The following is a 20,398-nucleotide window of genomic DNA, read 5'->3' as shown; positions in this document are numbered from 1 at the left end:
CCAGTTCTGGTTGTTGGTTATAGCACCAACAACAATTAACATAATAAACGAACCAACAAAATTTAATTAATTAAAAACTGGCCAGTCTAGGAAGTTACATGTATATCACAGAGGATAGAAATAACACACACACATCGTCCGAAACTGCTTGTCCCATGCGGTGTCGTGGGGATCCGGAGCCAAACCTGGCAACAAAGGGCATAAGGCCAGAGGAGGAGGGGACACACCCAGGATGGGATGCCAGTCCATCGTAAGGCACCCCATTCAGGACTCAAACCCCAGACCCACCGGAGAGCAGGACCTGATCAAGCCCACTGCGCCACCGCACCCTAGAAATAACAGATAACTTCATTTTTATGTGTGACAGGGAGCCGTATAACCTAAACAAGGTGTCCCTCCTCAAAAAAATTAAATGACTTAAATAATGGCTCCCTTGTTATTTCACTGTATGTATGCAGTACATAACATGCCTCTGCATTAGATGGAGCTGGGAAGTAATTTCTACCAAGAGCTCAGTTCATCTTCCTGAGTTGTTCAATAACTTTTCTGGGACTAAAGGTATCCAGGACAGGTCAGGCAGAGATTGTACCAGTGTAGCAAACTGCTGCTTCTGTTTGAGAAGATTTAGGAGTTTTTCCATGAGGATTTATACTGAGCCAGCAAAGAGTGATCCAGCTCTCCAGAATGGCTCCTCTCAAAGCAACATATCACCTCTTCTGTTCACCTCTTTTCAGCGTGATGCACTGAGACCTGACAATGGAAGGCACAGCTGCCTATCTGTTGAGTTTCCTTTACTTAGAGTACTGCCCAACCCAGTCACTGATCACCAGTTTTTCAAGGAGATATACTCCATAAGAACTCCAAAAACTGATTAAATGACATCCGAAGTCAACAAAGGTGTCTAGTCTTGGACATGTATCCAAGTTCAGCTGATAGGCTGAGAAGCTAACTCTCCATTCATAACACCTATTGGTTTCAGAATTCAGCAAATGTTACTCATGACTCATTGAAAATGGGTTTACCCTGCAAATCCCTACGAGAGCGTTCTCTCCCTTTAGATGTATTGTTGAAAATGTTTATTGGGTACACTTTTGTATGAAGTGAAAAAGAAACTAAATGAAAGTAACAATACAATTATAAAACCTGATCCAAAAGTAAACAATCAAAAGAGTGAAAAACCAATTCAAAGCAAATAAACAATACCCCACTGTCTTAGCTAACAAGTTTATTTCTAACCTGTAGTTACTGTTGCATTATCTGTTAGCTAAAGTAACTGTTATCCCAGTGTAACTGTGACTGCATAGGAAATTCAAAGAATACATTTAAACTAATCCGATATTTTTCTTTTTAGTAATTTTTCTAAATCTATTAAATATTTTACAGAATGACTGAAATGTAATTATTTGTGCTAATCAGGAAATCAGCAAACATTGTGGAAGAAGATTCTGCACTACAGGATCAAATTTAAATGGACAAAGCAGATTCAGTACTATTACTATCATTAATTAATTTAGCTGACACTTGCCCATAGCAACTTACAATTTAAAGCTACTCACAACGATTTCCCCATTTATAAAGCTGGGTAATTTTTACAGAAGCGATTTAGGATGCTAAGGGTGCTTTCTCAAGGGTGCTACAGTAGGAGGAGCGATTTGAACCTGGGTTCAAGTGCAAGGCAGCAGCTGTAAGCACTATGCTAGTTGTCATAGAAACACACAAAATTATTCCTTACATTTCATCCAGGTCTCATAAAGGGGATTCAAGAAGTTTAAACCAATAAATATTTGCCAACATAGCAGGATTAATGACAATGGAACAACAGTCACGACATGGGCATACAATGCTTTAAGTGCATCTGGTGTGAAAAGCCTTCCATTTCTGATGAGTGCCGTGTGATAGCAACATGACTCTTCATATTTCCATTTGCTTCACTGGACTAAGGGATCATGTGACATTTAAAGTAAAACTCAGAGCAAACCAAAAAAAAAAACTACAGCCTAGCCTTTGGTTAACAGCAGAAAGAGAATTTCCAGCAACAGGAGGCTCCTGCACACCCTCCTTCTCACCAACTAAAGCTCTCTAGGTTCTGCAAAATGCCTTAAAAGCAGGAAGATCTGTCAGATTCCTCATGCATGCAGAATGCAGCCCCAGGCAGGGATACACCGCATCAGTATTCAGAAGCCAAAATCCAAACAATACTGCTGGAATCTTTCTTACTCCCCCACATGCAGAAGGTGGCAGGTGTCATTGCACCTTCAGCAGAAACCCTCGGCAACGGAGGGAAAAAAACGTTATTCATCTTTTTACACACTAGGGAAATACATTTTGCAAGAAGTACCAGGCTGAATTTTCTAATGAAATAAAAAAAAGAGGCTTTTGATTGACACAATAAAATGCATTTTCACTCAAGGAAATTCAGAAGGATGTCCTGCCCTGTGAGGAGTGGGCACAATGCTGCAACAACAGGGCAAGTCTGACACTACTAGAGACTGTTTTCTGGATCCGGTTACCCTTTTATATCAGAATTTTTTTCCTATAGTAGATATGATAACTTCAATTAACACACAGAAAAATGTTCATATTCTTTTTAACAAAACCACGGTTCTTAAAAATTGGATTTTGAAGTTAATTTCCTGAAACGGGCTGTATATTAAATCATTAAAGAGTTAAAAAAAAAAATTAATAACTGCACTCATATAAAACATCATCACTATAGTGAAAATGTTGATATTCCTAGTACCCCAAGATATTCTTAAGAAATTAACATGCTGTACCTAGAATTATTCAGTATACCACACTTCTCCAGTTGGTACACTACCCATCTCCCACAGTCCTGCAATCTTTTAAAGGAATTCCCAAAAAAAAAAAAAAAAAAAAAAAAGAAAAAAAAACACAGTGAATGATAAAATTGCAGAAAAGATCCTTTAACACATGCGGCCTATTTCAGGCTGCAGGCAAACACATCCACTGTGTCCACATTCTCAGTGCTGCTAGTTCAGCAAAGAAAGCCTATGCCATCGATCCCCTATGCTCCCCTTCTCTGCATTGTCTCAGCCTGCATAAGGAGGGGCATTTATAATGTCAGTTCTCCCATGAGCAATGCAGAAATCCAACAAAAATGCTGCTCACCAGTTTCTCCTCCTTATCCGCCAAAACCGTCTTGGCAGAAACAGTATGAACCTATTCCAGATATGGATCAAGCAAAACTCCTTCTCAAATGCAACAGTTACTTTATTCCTGTCCTGCAGAAGAATTACTTCAGCAACATGAAAACCCCTTTCTGCCACTGGCACTGCAGATCTTTCTTACATTACGGTTCCATCTAGCTTACTGGTCACGAAAAAATGAACTAATACGAAATAGCAAAGGTCAGCAACGTCAAAGAGCTTTTCTGCTTTCTGTTGCTAAAGCCAGCAACAGTGCTCTGGTAAGTGTTAGCTCACCTCACAGAAGTTCTGATTTGTCTCCAACTGGAGATACAACTTAGCAACTACAAATTCCTGAAAACACCAGCTGGGATGTAAGACTTCTTGGCCTGCACTGGAGATTACGGAGAATTAAAGACCTGCTTAATACGCCTTCTGAGGGAGACAGCTATGCAGACAGACAGCTGGGGACACGGTTGGCAGCGAACGAGTGAGAGAATGCCATCACCTGCTCTGCCATAAATGAGCTTAATGCCGCTGAACACTACAGGAAAAAAGCCACACAGAAAAAGCGCACTCACTGCTTTTTAGTTTTGGGGATAAATTTATCCATTTTGTGACATTTACAGATACATTTAAGAATGTACTCAAGGGAGTGTTAGACAAAGGATTTTTTACTATGAGCAGGCTGAATGATGCACCTCTGCACCCCCACTGACAGTGAAGCAATAGAAAAATGACACCTGCATTTGCCTCTCTAAGGCTCCGAAAAAGAGCTGCATTATCACTGTACAGAGTTATTACCTTAAACAGCTGACTTTGGCAGCAGTAATTACCCCCTGACCATCATTGCCTGCTCCAGACACCAAAGCTCTGTGATCCTTTGCAGTCTTGTACAAGTCCTTCCACAGAAAAATAAGTACATCCACTCTCCAACAGATTACATTTCCCTTGCTGCACTTAGAATATTAACTTTTTGACTTTCACATAATCAGCATCAGGAAATGAGCTGATGCTGTGTGGTTAATAATAATTCTGCTTCTGGAAATGAATTTGGTCTTTCTTCTGGAAGTCTGTGGATCCAATTCCCATTCCATTCTTATGTCTATTTATTAGTTTAGTAAACAGCTTCTATCTAAAGCAAAACGCAGTTTACATTTCTATCCATGAAAGCATTCATTAAATTATACTGCGTTACTGATTCAAGTACTGTAGTTTAAGTATCTTTATAAGAGTACAGTACCAATGTACCTACAAGGGTTAAACTAGACAACTTTATGGGTTTAAGTGCACATATTTAACTCCTTATGGAATACTTCACCTGCTGCCTGTGTGGTTACACACATCAAGATCCATCATGTGTAGTATAGTTGTTGGGCTTTTGCAGGTAAAGGGGTAGGGAGCAGTGTATTTATGGGGATGGCTCATTTTGTCCTTACTCATTACCTAGCCTACCCTCATAGCAGCCACTGTGATGTCCTTAAAATCACTGGTGTAGATCCATTCTCCAGCAATGGACTGGCATCCTGTCCAGCGCGTACATCTCCCACCCTCGCGTCCAGCAATTCCGGGACAGGCTCCAAACCGCCGCGACCACGGCAAGGAAAGGTGATTGATGAAAAGTGAGTGAGTGAGCAAGTGAAATCCACTTCCCTGGAATAAAAGGCTCACTGATGCAGCCTTCTGTCACAAAAAGATCACCCGCTGTTCCCAGTCACTTCCACTGCTGTAGATTTTTTTTTTTTTTTTTTTTGTAGGTTAGACCGACAATCTACAGTTAAATCTTTTCACAGTGATGGCGAACTGCATAAAGAGCAAAGAATTCATAATCATCCCCAGATGGGCTACCACTGTTACTGCCTGCCATAAATCATTATTTGTAATAACTGATAATTATTTCCCACAAAAGAATCCTGAAAATGTAGAAATACTGGGGAAAGAAACATACTTAAATCCAGCACTAGAAGCAGTCTCATGTTTTACATTTACTTTAATAAGAGTACCACACTGAGTTGTACAGGTGCTTTAAAACATCCGGGCTGTGAAATCAGGAGTGGGTTCTGTGTGGTGTTTGGGTGTTTCCCTCATCTTCATGTGGGTTGTCTCTCACTGTTTCAATTACTCCTCACATTACATTCACTTTTATTCATTTAGCTGACACTTTTATCCAAACTGTTCATCTCCTTACAATTAATTATTCATTAACAAATGGGTAATTCACTAATTACAGCAATTCTAGAGTCAGTGCTCAAAGGCACTATAGCCAGAGGAAGGACTGGAACCCCCAAATAAAGTATCCTTTCTAGCTTTCTGTCCTATGCTTCTGGGATTGCCTCCGGAATGCTGCAACCCGGTGTTTTTTTTTAAAAAAAAAAAAGCTGTTACTGATAGTGAGTGAATAAATAAGAGTACTGACACAATAATCAGTACCACAATCATATCTTCAGTGACATACAGGTAGGTGAGGTAAGATTTGTTGCATATTCCATACTCCTCACCCTCAATGCATCATTCCAGCCACCACTCACCTTCCTTGTTATCATGGCGGACAATGGCATCTTGTATGATGTCCGATGAGCCAAACTGCACCTTGCGTTTCCTTCGGATCAGGGGACGAGCTCGGGCACTCCCTTGCCTCTGTAGAACCTTCTCCCGCTCACAGTAGGCCCGGACCTGATCGCAGCGCAATCGCCGGACCAGACGCAGCCGTTGGCCCAAGGGCAGTGACTCGAGCAGGCACTGGTCGATTTCCATGACACGTGAGCGGAAGACGTTACATAGCTGAAAGCAGCCTGTCGAGTGGAGGAAAGCACAAAAGAGAGAAAGTGTGACCATAGCCGATCTCGTGAGGGGGAAAGGAAGGATATCTTATTGTTTGCGATGGGCAGAGACAGACAAGAGGATATGTCAGTGCTATATCCTCCACTTGATACAAATCTTATTCCCTTGTCAAATTACATAATGAAGTCTGTGTCCAACACAAGCATCATTCTTTCAACACAACTGCAAGGAACATTTCACCCTTCTGAAAAGCGATGAAATTATTGAATTAATGCCTGCCCTGCAACAGATCCATCCAGGATGTACAGTACTGTGCAAAAGTCTTGGGCACTTAGATGTGTCACAAAAATATTTGTTTTAGACAGTTATTTAACATCTTCTGCATTAGTGTCAATGGGAAAGAGCATATTTTAGATTTCCAAGCATTCCTTTTGTAAAAAGTTACAATATTACAGTAATGGTCTTGTATGTTGTTAAAGAAAGTACACACACAAACACACACACACACACACACAGTCTGAAACCGCTTACCCCAAGCGGGGTCACAGCAAACTGGAGCCTAACGCAGCAACACAGGGCACAAGGCTGGAGAGGAAGGGGACGCACCTAGGACGGGACGCCAGTCCTTCGCAAGGCACCCCAAGCAGGACTTGACCCACAACCCCGCCAGAGAACGGGACCCCGGCCAAGCCCGCCGCGACCCCGCTTGGGACAAGCAGTTGTTGACGATGGATGGTTACTAAGCTGTGTAGGAAGTTTATTAATTAGGAGCATTATTTTTGAAAGCGTTTTCACTTTACAGCTTTTTTCCCCAACCAAGTGCCTAAAACTTTTGCACAGTACTCTTCCCTGTCTCAGGGGCGCGGTGGCACAGTGGGTTGAACTGGGTCCTGCTTTCCGGAGGGTCTGGAGTTCGAGTCCTGCTTGGGGTGCCTTTGCGGCGGACTGGCATCCCATCCTGGGTGTTTCCCCTTACGCCCTGTGTAGCCAGGTTTGGCTCTGGTTCCCTGCGACCCCACATGGGACAAGCAGTTCAGACTCTGTGTGTGTGTGTGTGTGTGTGTGTGTGTGTGTGTGTGTCCCCTGTCTCACACCCTATGCTTCCAAGATATACTCGAGAGCGCTGTGACCCAGCACTGGACAAGCGGTTAATGACAATTAATTAATGAAAGAACACTAATTAACTATTTTTTTGTAAGTTTTGTAAACTAACTGGCACAGTGCTTACCTATGCATTCTGAAAAATAAATTCCTTTACATTTTACAGGTTCCTTGGAGTCGCTATAATGAAACACAATAAAGCTTGAGAAGGTTTACTACAGTTCTCATTAGATAGTATCCATCATGTACATGCTTGCACATTTCTTTTCATACACACCAAAACTTAACTTTTTTGAATGAATAAATGTACATCTTATTCAGAATAAACGTATGTCTTCAAAAAACAATGGAACTGATTACGTAAAACAAGAAATATCTTGTCTTTATACTGCTTTTGTTTGAAAACATGTCAAAGTAAATTTACAAATCTCTGCTTTTGTTTTTATTAGCATTTTCCATACTGTCCAAACTTTTCTGGAATTGGGGTTGTACTTAAATTTTTTTCCCACTTCAAAAATTGGTATTTAATTTGTACAACATTTGTACGACATTAGGACACCCTTCTGGAAGTTAGAACGGGCTACATGATCACACCTGTAAAATATTAACAGGGTAAAAGACAGAAGAATGAATATCATATATGCCAATAACATAATAATGAATACAATTAAAAGTGAACCATTATAATAAAAAGTAAATAATACAGCCCTAAAGTGGGAACACTCCATAAATGATGTGCAGGACTTCTGCCTGAATCTAGTGTAGCTGCTCTTTGTGTACATCCTCCTTGACATAACCTTTGGGAGTTGAATAGCAGTTAGAGCATTATTGGCTCTTGCTCAAGCAGCAACTCAGGCTGCCAGCACTGCAGAGCATCTGCTGGTTGGAGCACTAGAATTCCCAGCAAGCCTCTGGAAGTGTGGAGAGGAGAGAAGGGAGCACAGCCTACCAGAAAAAAAACTGAAGCCCTCGAGCACATTAATACCAGCCAGGGGCAGCCTTTCTTTTGTCACGTGACCCATGTTTCAAGGGCGGAACAGAGACATCTTTGTGAGGTCTCATTTGCTGTGCAGGGTGAAAGAGTTGCTAACATATTGGCACAGCATCCCAGCCCATCATTTGTGTACCAGGTGGCACAGTGGAACAGGATCTGAGAGGTTTTCAGCCAGCTTAAGACTGCCTGCTGTGAAAACCAAACTCTCCAAAGAATTTTCTTTCTTGATTTTCATACATCATCTGCCTTCCAGTTGGACACATGGACTTGAGGAATATGAAATGGCTGCAGAGCTGATTTGTGTGGAATGAAATCTTGTTTCCCCTCCCCCCGAGTGCTTGTCTTCATCACACAGCCTTGGTGCTCAAATACATTCAAGTGACAGCCTCCAAAGACCACTATAATGTTGTAAATGGTGAGGGTTAACTCCACCAATGTAAAGCATGCAGCCAGCTGTCAGATTCCTGCTTGGACCACAGACAGGCTGTGATGGACACCTGGTGCCAGACTTCCACACCCAGCATGCTCTTCATTCATCTCATCTTCCTGAAAGAGCATCAAGCTGATGAACTGTGTTTTCTTCACTTGGCTCATATTCCTGACAGAAGACCGAACAGACAAATCATGCTTTCAGCTCATCAACTTAAAGAAACACAGAGAGCTCGTGGCCCCGAAAGAACACGGTAGACAAATCACATTATATGGTCTTGGCTCGTCGGCCTGAAAGAATATTTATCCAAGGAATCGCGTAGTAAAACTCTTGACTCATTGTATAGAAAAAACAGAGCATACGGTTCATGTTACCCACTCATCTCGTCATTCTGACAGGACACTTAAGACACAAGTAACACTCTTATTTTCGCAATCGTAACAGGGTAGCTCACAGGCATACATAATTTTCAGTTCTGTGTATTCTCAAAATGACTGCAGAAAAGAGCTCTTGGGCCAATTAATCTGTTCAGTTATGACTGTATCACCCGTATTAACATTTTGCTGCTTTGACAGGGTTTTAGTCGCTTCACAACCACTAGCTTAGAGAACACAGCACATAAAAACCCATTATTCATATAAACACTGACACAATGGCTGTATCTTAGAAACCTGGCCTGACAAATCTGGTCCATAGTCACAGCAGTACGATTTGATCCCAGACACCGTGAGTGGTATACCTGTAATTCCCCCAAAAGCTATGGACAAGAAAAAGTAGAGGCCACATTGACCCTGTGCTGCTGAAAACTCATCCCAAGTTTCTGCCACCCCCATATGCTCCCCATTCCCTGGCAGATGACTGGCTGAGTGCCCCATCACTCTCTCCTGCCCCAGTTTATAATTTGCCAAACCCCCTCCTACTGACACAGAGCCATTGTTCAGATAAGCTTCTTTGAGGTTAAATGATTTAAAATGCCATTGGATTGAACAGATGCAGACTCTGCAGAGAGGAAAACCACACTCCGTAACCCTAAACACTGGCTTGTCACTTACCCCTTTGCTCCAGAAAGTGTTCACACTCTACTCGAGAGGATAAAGACTAACTGCTATTTCAGCATTTTTAAGAAGGGAAAATCAAAAATGACTGCCAAACTTCAATGTGCTTCCGTACAGTATCTATACTTACAGAACCCAAAGTTCATTGCCCACAGTACAAGCTGGAATGTTTTATATCCAATTAGCAAATGAAGAAATTCTGTTCGAGAACAGTTGTGTTTCATTCCCTAAGCACAACAATTTTATGTAAGTGTTCACACCTTTGTTGATGCTGCTTCCCTTAAAGTTGAGGTAAAAAACTGAAACCACAGGCCGATCTGTGTATGGCACCCCCTCGAAAGGCTCACATACGCCAATGAGTGTTAACACATGCAGAACATAACATCACAGCACTCTCATGCCTTGCACTTCGAGAGCAAACAGACCCTACATTTAAAAATGTCCTTTTTTAAACTGGTAAAAGTTGAGGAATTCCACAATGGAGGGAAGAAACAGAGGAAATGAAGGAGGGAGCGATGTCTTTGACGTTTAGTGGACAATTGCACCCCATTGATAAGCTGTGAGATATTAATTCTCCCTGAAACGTTCTTTGAAAGTCAGACTGACAGAAATGACATGGAAGGAGAGGGTGTTCACACAGGCGCCTTAAAATTTTCGCTGTTAACCTGTACAAAATCACACACATTTTAACCCATGTGCATTATCAAGCCCCACTTGATTTCATACATTACCATCTCCAGTACAAGCCATTGGACACCAGAAAGTGTCCCTGGGCAGCCGTATACTCCGTCACAGGAAATCACCAAAAATTTTTAAATTCTACCCTCTTCCTCCCCTGACACAGGTCTAGTATGCTATGAGCCCACCCATCTCTCTCTCAGCACCAATTTCAAACCACACCCCTGCACCTTTCTCCACAAGGTTTATAACATACGTATATCCACTGTTATTTCTGACAGCATGAGTCTGAAACTGAGCCCAGTTCCAGCCCAGTTGCCTTTGCCTTCAGGTTGCCCTCCCAAAGCTGACCACAATGCAATTATCTTATACACCAGTTTCAAACTACCAAGCCTCTTTGTCCATGAGAAGGTAGTTAAATGATTGAGCTTTTTTCCCCCTTCTGCCAGTTCTGCCTCTCCCTGTCTTATTCTCCTTCTCTGTGTAAGCTGCTGTCACTATGTGAAGCCTCTCCAGAGACCAGGTGAGTCCCTGCAAATGGCAACCCCCCTTCTGCTGTCAAAGTCCCTGTCGTCTCAGAGGGATATGGCTCGGACATGCCGCATTCCCCAATTCAACTTTGCACATGGAGATCTGCTACAAGCTGACATGCAAGTATGGAACACATAGATACACACATGCAGTACTGCACCATGCAGAAACAGCCTTTTAACATACACGATCAAATATAATCCAAAATGTCAAGAAAATCCCTTAACATATAGTAGAAATAGATGAATTCCTTCACATATAAAACGACAAGTTTGCACAGGTACAATTGTACAAGATACACACCCAATCAGAAGACAAAAAAAATAGACCTGTTTCAAAATGCTACGACAGACAGCTGCACAATCCTGCACTTAATATAGATATGCTAAACAGATGTATTCTCCCCCCTCCCCCAAAAAAGCCTTACAGATGTTACTTACAGCATTTGATGAAATGATACTGGGACATTTTCTTGGTTTAGGCAGTGGCAGCCACAGGTTCTGGGCAGAAAGCAGCAGGTTGTGCAATTCAGAGATTCACCTTCATATTCATTATTTAAGGCAGGATGGATTGCAGCAGCAGCCTCCCGCTGCAGCTTTTGCAGCCCTCTCTCTTGGCCACAGAGGCTGCCGGGGACCAGATAGCCGTGCCCGTCTCCCCAACCATGACTACTGCACGTGCTGCTGTAGCGGTCGTGATTGGCGGTGCCCGGCCCCACCCCCCACCCACCGCCTGCATCTTTACCCCACCCCACCCTTTCCCGTTCCTTGCAGGCTGGCAGAGCGAGGGATTTAATTGGTGCTTCCCTCCACCACATCAGTAAAAGGGTGAGAGAGAAAAAGAGAGAGAGGTACTGCACTGCGGTTCTTACCACGCTGACAGTATAACTGCTTTCCAACAGCCTCTTAGCAAGCCACAAATTAGCTCTGACAAGCTTGCCGTCAGCTGATCTGTGGAGCGTGACAAGGAGCAACACTCGATCTTCCCACTTCATGTATGACAGAAAGGACAGGCTGGTTTACAAATATGCAAGTTGGTGGTCGGAATTATGTCTGTTCATGTGTGGGTGTGTTTACGTAGTATTCCCTCATAGATACAGTATGTGAATGCTAGCTGGTGATGAATTGTGAGAGGAATGTGTAATAGATAAAGGTGATATGGCCTTGCACAGAGAAAGATTTGCTTTTTTAATGATACAGATTAAAATATCATATTGTGGCTGTATTAACTGTTTTAACGTGCTGGACAGTTTGATATTTTTTATCATTGAATGGGTTATTACATATTTCCTGGAACAGTGTAAAAGTGAGCATTTAGTCTCCTGCTGGTCTTCTGCCTCCTACACCTGACAGGAGATGGAGAGAGAGGGAGAGAAGCACCAAGAGGGGGAGGGAACAAGATAATAGGAAAAAAAAAAATCGTATTATTCATATTTAGGTCACAGGTTTAACTCTTCAATCAGCATCACTAGCCAAAAATCAAATATGCAAAGACTATCCAACCAGCAAACCGACAGAAAAACAAGAGAAGACATTCAACATTCAAAAGAGCATAACAAATGGCATTTTTACAAAGTTATTTTTCAGCAATTCAACTGGGTTTAGTATGTTTGGCTAATGACACATCCCTTATGTGTAAAACAATGTTCACAAATATTCCAAATTATGGGAATACTTCTATAAAAAAAAAAAAAAAAAAATTCAAAATGACTGCTATGCACAGCACAGAGACATAGACATTACATGACCCAGAACATGAGAACAGAGGAGGGAGGATGAATGTAAATAAATCAAGCTCCAGGGAAAAGGTCAAGATGCTGAGCCAGCAGGAGTCTTTCGCATTCTGGGGGTGGCAGCCTTCCACACTCCAGGCACCTGTTCACAATAGGTAGGAGCCAGGACTGGAGTGTAGATAATCAACTGAAGGATTTTGATCCTGACACAGCAGAGGAGAAAACCATTGCTGCTGCTAATAGAAATGTCATGTAGCATGCAGCATTGGTACAAAGGCGCAAAAATTCAAGCAGTTTTATAGTCACTGAACCGCAGCTCATCAAATAGTGGAACCAGACAAGTGACTGTAAGCTCTATTTCTAATTTTCCACCAAAAATTTGCAATAACCAAAATCATTTGACAAGTAGCTAAACAAACAATGTTTCAGTATTTTGGTGGGGGTAATGGAGGGAATTAGAGACTTTCTAAGAGCCACAAGAAAGTCCAGCACAACCAGCAATTAAAACAATTCTAAAACATATCTTCTAAGCAGTAAAAAGATATGACATAAGGCCAGCATGTTTTAATGTAAAATGCTGTAAAGTAACTTTGCAGACACTATGGAAAGAAAAAACATATATTTTGCCATATTTTTGCCACAACGTTGGGTGGATGATACAAGGTCAGTGAAACTGCTGGATAGACCCTTTGAGGGAAGACACCCAGGTGTCACTTCACATCCTCTTAGAGATGGCTTTTTGAAAAGATTGCCTTTACGCCATCAACAGTTAACCTTATAGTGACCAGATCAACAGTTTCCAAGGTTAATGCTATCATTTCTGTTCCCAAAGTGTTCTATTATAAAACAAAATATCAGTAAAATGCTGACAGTATAAAGTAGTGTAATATGGAAACTTCATTGGGGAGAATTCTGTCGTAGAGCTATCTGAGAGGGTGTGGTGGTGCAGCGGGCTTGGCTGGGTCCTGCTCTCTAGGGGGTCTGGGGTTCAAGTCCTGCTTGGGGTGCCTTGTGATGGACTGGTGGCCCATCCTGGGTGTGTCCCCTCTCCCTCCAGCCTTATGTGTGGTGTTGCCAGGTTAGGCTCTGGCTTGCTGTGACCCCAGTTGGGACAAGTGGTTTCAGTGTGTGTGTGCCATCTGAGATTTAAAATAATCCTCATTATACACACAAACAAAATTTATGCTAAACACTATCAAAAATCGAATTTGGAAAGACATAGCCCATCAAATTAATCTGAAATTGACAAGTCTTTCTTTATTCCCACTACAAGCATATAGCTAACTTCATAGCACTTACGAAAATATCTAGGTAGGAAGAATCAACTTTTACTATGCATGCATAAATGACCTATGTGAAAACTCGGGTTGTGAGAAGCAGTAGCCCCAAAATTCCAAATTAAATAGTGCCTAAGGAATCAAAACACTACAGAACTGAGGTTATAGCAATGTGCTTTGCTTCCAACCACTGTCGCTAGGTTTCAAATGTACAGGACTGTGAAGGTCTGCAACCAGCTCCGTCAAACCATTTCAGTATTAAAGGCCAAAAATATACATATATTTTTTTCAAAATAACCTCTGCTCTCTTTTTTGGCATTCCTAGAAGGGGGGGATCTTTCTGGAGGAGCTGTAGTCTTGGTGGCAGACTGGCCATCTGTACCATCCCACAAGGGAGATGCTGTTGTATGGCTGGAGTTGAAGGGTCTCTGATTAATTTAGCTCATTAACAACTGGTGAGGGGAGGGAGGAATAGAAACATCCGATAAGAATGTCCTCATTCGTTACAAAAAATACTTTCATGAATATTAAGCTGTGGCAGCGTGCATGAAAGACTGACCTCCCCAAACCTTTTCCTGCCACAAACAGAAACAAGGAATCAAAGTAGGCTAGCAGAAAATACCAACAACCCAGCACACAGTCTAGACTTACTTCTGTTTTCCTGAATTTTGCCTTTAGTGAACACCATACTCAGTGACTCTACAGCTGTTTGTCAATCTAGAAAACATGAGTTAGGTTCTGAAATGTTTGACAGCTGCTCATTCCCATTTCCTAGCATTCTTCCTCCCAAGTTCAGCTGTCCCAATGCAGAATAGTACAGAAAATGGCTCACTCGGAGAAAATCAGAAGAGACAGAGGAACAGTGAAGAGGACAGAACGAGCGATGCCATGAGCCATCTGAATCAGACTGTGAACAGAAATCCAAATGAATCAAAGTAAACCAGCACCAAAATGGTGTCAAGGCTCAACTGTCTGTTCAGTTAATTGTGCAAAGCTAAATTTTGAAGCTCTGGAATCCCTCAAACATCAGTGCAGAAAGGAGAACCACTCTCTCAGCAGGATGGAATAAGCATTTGCTATCAGTACTTTCAATCTTGAGGTTTCTCATGAGACAGCAATGGAGAAATAACAACCGGAGGCCAATCCGACCACAGTCACGCAGAGAGAAGGATTCCAATCGAACAGTTGGGGTAGGCCAACTTTACACTCACACTTTCAGACTTACCACCGGCCCTGTCCTACCCACAGCTTTGTCGTGTAAACAAACTCATCTGGTTGCTAAGCAATCCCATGCCTTGCAACAGAGAGCCTGTCAAACACTATGGAGAAAATAAGAGTTCCATGATTTGTTTTCCATCTTTAAGTCCTACCTCCTTTTAACAAATATTTCAAATGTTCATTTAGGAAGTACTTCAAGTAAGAGCAATCTTTCATTAAAAAAAAAAAAAACTGGTTAAAAAACATGACTGGCAAACACTGTAGGAAACAGATTTAGCAGTACACTGTAGTAGTAGTAGTACTACACATAGTATACCGTTTGCATAAATATTTCCCAATACATCCTCAAACCATATTTACCACAAATGTCATACCCAGTCATTTTTCTTTTCAAGGGGCAAGGGAAGATTTAATTTTTATATTTAAGCTTTTTTTGTTGCACTTGCCAGTTCACTGCATTGAATTAACTGTAGAATGCTTGACTGAAGAAATGTACTACATTCTAACTAGAGATCATTTACAAAATACTTTACACACTTGGGTAATTTGGTTCCAGAAAGATCACAGAAGTTTAGATGATATAACATCAAATCAGTGAGCGAGTGCTCTGACAATGTTTTTTCCTTTTAAAATATTGTAATTTCCATTCATTTGGTCATTTCTTTCTCTTTATCATCCAAATTTATGTGTGTATCTATTTATTCTTTACCATGTCCCTCATTTATGTCTGTTTTAATGTGTTTAAGAGTATGGGAAGTGTGTTGGGGGGCTACCAGGTTCTGTTGAAGAGGTGAGCTTTGGATGGGAGGAAAGGTTAACAGTTGTCTTTCTGTTTTGTTTCTAGGGAAAAAAAATCCAAAAGGGGGGTGCAGTTTAATAAATAGAGCTGATTGATTGGGTTCTCAGCAAAAGTGGATAGGCGTAGTGAGTCTGTCTCTTCATAGGACTCCATCGTAACTGGGCTCATTTTCAAATAACATGACCAGAATTAAGTACCATGATAGTTCCTTGTGCACAGTAACATGCATGAACATTTAATAACTCTATTACTTGCCAATACTGAAGATACAGTGGCTTTTAGTGATACAAAAACAGTGGCTGATGAGCATCTCTGATGTGTGTGGTTTGAACCCTAACTCTTGTATGGTTTGACTGTTCAGAGCCCCAAACTAATGAGCTAAAACTTCTAGGTAATGACCAACCAGCTTACTGGTTTACCAGCCTGAATCCTGTGCTTTAATGTTTGCTTAGTGGAAATTCCTCAGAGGCAAAGGAGACTACACGTTTATACAGGAGATCACTCAGCCAATTAGTGATGGCATAAGTGTATATTATTAGTGCAATTATTTATATCAGTGCAATTAGTGAGAATTCTTTCTGCTCTAATTGTTTTGTCAATTACAGTATTTAAAGCATGTTGAACAAAAATGGAAAAAAAAGTACTACCACATCTAATCTTGCCTTTTCCTACAGGCATATTAGGTATGGGTAATTCCATCCTACTCATACTCCCCAAACAAATAACGTAAACTGCCAGTGAAACATTACATTTGCGGAGCAGCCTTCAGGGAGATACCGGTGGGTTTCCCAACAGTGCACAAATAACAGGGTAATCCTTTGTGCGTAATGTGTCTGACCATCTATAAATCTCAGATTTATATACTGACATTTCTGCAACATTAGGAAGCCAAATCAATTTGACACCTTTCATGCATGTTTCCATTCATAAAATAAACTTAGCCCCAATTTCACTCTCACATCTTTAGCATTTCTTGGTAAATTTAGACTAGCAACTGTGATGCCACCACCCCCAACCCTCAACCCCACCCACCCTTTTTCTCTGCTTTGCCAGCAGCAAAACACACTCTCCCTTCCTAACGCCAGAGAGAAACAACAATTGCCAACTAAATCTTTCTCTTAAAGATGAAACAAGGCAATCAACACACATTTAATTCCATCACATTAAAATTCAAACATACATGCAAATTTTTTGGGGGTAAAGGAAAGAAAAGACTTACCAAAAATCCTGTTTTACAAGCAGAGCTGGGACAACAGAGCACAAATGCTCCCATCCATGTACTCCTGCGTGCCGCCGAATCAATTTCACACTCACTCACCTCCCAGTCTCCATGATGCAATTCATTCACTTGCTTGCCGTTACCACAGCAACACCACCACGTGGTGGAGACCTGTCAGTCTGTTGTTTTATATTTGTTCCTCTCACCCCACCCATGACAATCCTGAGTCAGTAGGATAGTGTTCCTGCCCACTTGCTAGTCTGGGCAAATACGAGCCTCCGAAACCACCTCATGACCATGCTGATACAGAGGGATAAGAAAAAGAGAGCGAGAGAGGGGATGCAAGTAGAGGTAATATTGCCAACATCCACTGACAAAGAGCTGCACCCCCCAACCAGCACTGGACCACTGCACAAAGCATCCCCTGAATTCCCTGCCTGTATGCATCACACTACAATTCCATGGCATTGGCACAGTGAAAAATACTTAATTCCACCAGGCACTTTCATTAACATGCAGTCTGTGATAACGCCCAGATTAACCTTGGTGGGAATGACCCTCGTCAACAAAGTGTCACCAGACCCAAATTCTTCTATCACTCCATTTCAGGCAAGGATATGAGGGTCCCTTCTATGCTGTGATGGATCATTTGAAAGTCTTTCCTGACAGGTATAGAGATGGCATGCATAAAACTGAAAGTATCACAATGAGGTGGCAGAAAAACAGCATTCTTACACACGATGTGAAAAAATCAGCAAGACAGGGTACTCATGCAACAGCAACCAGACATTTAATTCAGTATATTAAACCTGCCCCCTTCCAACACGTCATGGCAAACTCATGCTGAATCTGTAGTCACGAGTCTATTTAGATTCAGTCAGTACCTGAAACCCATTTACCTAGGATTAAATGACAGACATACAGTGCCGTGAAAAAGTATTTGCCCCCTTCCTGATTTTTTTTAATTTATTTTTTTGCATATTTGTCACGGTTAAATGATTGAGATCATCAAACAAATTTTAATATTACACAAAGATAACTCGAGTAAATACAAAATGCAGTTTTTAAATGATGATTTCATTTATTACGGGGAAAAAAGCTGTCCTAACCTACCTGGCCCTATGTGAAAAAGTAATTCCTCCCCCCCCTTGTTAAATCATGAATGAACTGTGATTAACCACATTTTTTGGAAAGCTGAGTTAAATTTCACTTGCCACACCCAGGCCTGATTACTGCCAGACTTGTTGAATCAAGAAATCACTTAAACAGAACCTGTCTGACAAAGTGAAGCATGCAAAAAGATCTCAAAAAGCAACACATCATGCTGCGATCGAAAGAAATTCAAGAATAGATGAGAAACAAAGTAATTGACATGTATCAGTCTGGAAAGGGTTACAAAGCCATTTCTAAGGCTTTGGGACTCCAGCAAACCACGGTGAGAGCCATTATCCACAAATGGAGAAAACTTGGAACAATGGTGAACCGTCCCAGGAGCGGCTGGCCTATCAAAATTACTCCAAGAGTGCAACGACGACTCATCCAGAAGCTCATAAAAGAACCCAGAACAACATCTAAAGAACTGCAGGCCTCACTTGCCTCAGTTAAGGTCTGTGTTCATGATTCAACAATAAGAAAGAGACTGGGCAAAAATGGCATCCATGGGAGAGTTCCAAGGTGAAAGCCACTGCTGACCAAAAAGAACACAAAGGCTCGTCTCACATTTGCCAAAAACATCTTGATTATCCCCAAGACTTTTGGGCAAATATTCTGTGCACTGATGAGACAAAAGTAGAACTTTTTGGAAGGTGTGTGTCCTGTTACATCTGATGTAAAATTAACAAAGCATTTCATAAAAAGAACATTATACCAACAGTCAAACATGGTGGTGGTAGTGTGATGGTCTGGGGCTGCTTTGCAGCTTCAGGACCTGGATGATTCGCCATAATTGATGGAACCATGAATTCTGCGCTCTACCAGAAAATCCTGAAGGAGAATGTCCGGCTATCAGTTCGTGACCTCAAGCTCAAGCGCACTTGGGTTATGCAGCATGACAATGATCCGAAACACACCAGCAAGTCCACCTCTGAATGGCTCAAAAAAAACAAAATTAAGGTTTTGGAGTGGCCTAGTCAAAGTCCAGACTTAAATCCGATTGAGATGCTGTGGCATGACCTTAAACAGGCCGTTCATGCTCGAAAACCCTCCAATGTAGCTGAATTAAAACAATTCTGCAAAGAAGAGTGGGCCAAAATTCCTCCACAGCGATGTGAAAGACTCATTGCCAGTTATTGCAAACGCTTGATTGCAGTTGTTGCCGCCAAGGGTGGCACAACCAGTTATTAGGTTTAGGGGGCAATTACTTTTTCACATAGGGCCAGGTAGGTTTGGACAGCTTTTTTCCCTTAACAAATGAAATCATCATTTAAAAACTGCATTTTGTATTTACTCGGGTTATCTTTGTGTAAATATTAAAATTTGTTTGATGATCTCAATCATTTAACTGTGACAAATTTGCAAAAAAAAAAAAATCAGGGAGGAGTAAATACTTTTTCACGGCACTGTAAGTATTACTGTCATATAGCTTAACTGTTTGTGTCATCACTTTCCTTATCAACTTGATCAAAATCACCACCTCCACCATTTTAATCACAGTACTCAAACCAGTTCTCCGCACAGCAGTAATACGTGAATTACCTTCTGTTTTATATTAAGCAGTGGAGAAACTATGTCATGGAACAAAATCACCATCAAAGAGCCCTCCTGGTTACTATGGTACCTGCACATACACAGAAATTAGTAAAACCTCCACTTCTCCTCATCACCTTTAATCACAGAAGGTCGGTGGAGGGTGAAAACCACATCAGGAAAGAACATCCACAGCTAGCTTGCTTTTCAAATCATACTGTAAAACCGCAGCGCGATTTCCATTCCTTCTATTTATGATTGCATTCGGCTAAAAATCAACCAGTTCCTGCAGTGACAAGCAATGGGTGAGTCCATTTCAGAGCTGGAGTGTTTAAACATGGCCTCGCTTTTGATATTTGCAGAATGCTAAAGTGCAGCATGATTACACACTGCCAAACATTTAAAAGAATTTGCTTTTACAAACTACTGAAGTGTGTACCTTAAATTCAATTTAGTAGCTACTTTCTGCAATTATGAGCAATGCCTTAGATTAAAAACTCAAAAAAATCATGCTATTCATAGCAATACATCAGCAATGAAACACTGTGCTCCTTCCTGATGCAAAGGAGTACACAAAGTTATGCTGTTTAATATGTAACACTAAATATCTCAACTATAAGTATGAATGTTTTCTTATAAATTAAACATTTCACATGCCTTCAAAAGAAACAAGCAGGGCTATTGAAACACTCTTAATAAAAGCTTAAGCTTGTAATCAGCCACACGACTTGGTTGTTCACATGTCAGGTTCA

The 20,398-nt window shown here is 41.3% G+C and overlaps 1 protein-coding gene across 4 annotated transcripts in view; it reads right to left on the bottom strand.

Moving 5' to 3' along the window:
- Window positions 1-17,451, bottom strand: part of myo16 (myosin XVI) — a 92,163-nt gene extending 74,712 nt beyond the window's left edge. For 2 of the 4 annotated variants that reach the window (XM_018750081.2, XM_018750082.2), the window contains exons 1-2: window positions 11,157-11,357; window positions 5,675-5,938 (exon numbers count right to left, since the gene is read on the bottom strand). In XM_018750081.2, the coding sequence (XP_018605597.2) occupies window positions 5,675-5,938; window positions 11,157-11,184 (292 nt within the window). In that variant the 5' untranslated portion in view covers window positions 11,185-11,357. Of the gene's footprint in view, window positions 1-5,674; window positions 5,939-11,156; window positions 11,359-16,961 lie in introns of those variants that run through there. The other 2 variants (XM_018750080.2, XM_018750079.2) reach the window with 2 other exon arrangements.
- Between the last annotated feature and the right edge of the window lie 2,947 nt (window positions 17,452-20,398).

Source organism: Scleropages formosus, chromosome 1 (assembly GCF_900964775.1).
Source record: "Scleropages formosus chromosome 1, fSclFor1.1, whole genome shotgun sequence".
Classification (NCBI taxonomy): domain Eukaryota; kingdom Metazoa; phylum Chordata; class Actinopteri; order Osteoglossiformes; family Osteoglossidae; genus Scleropages; species Scleropages formosus.
The sequence above is the reverse complement of the archived record's forward strand: the minus strand, read 5'-3'. Positions and strand labels throughout refer to the sequence as shown.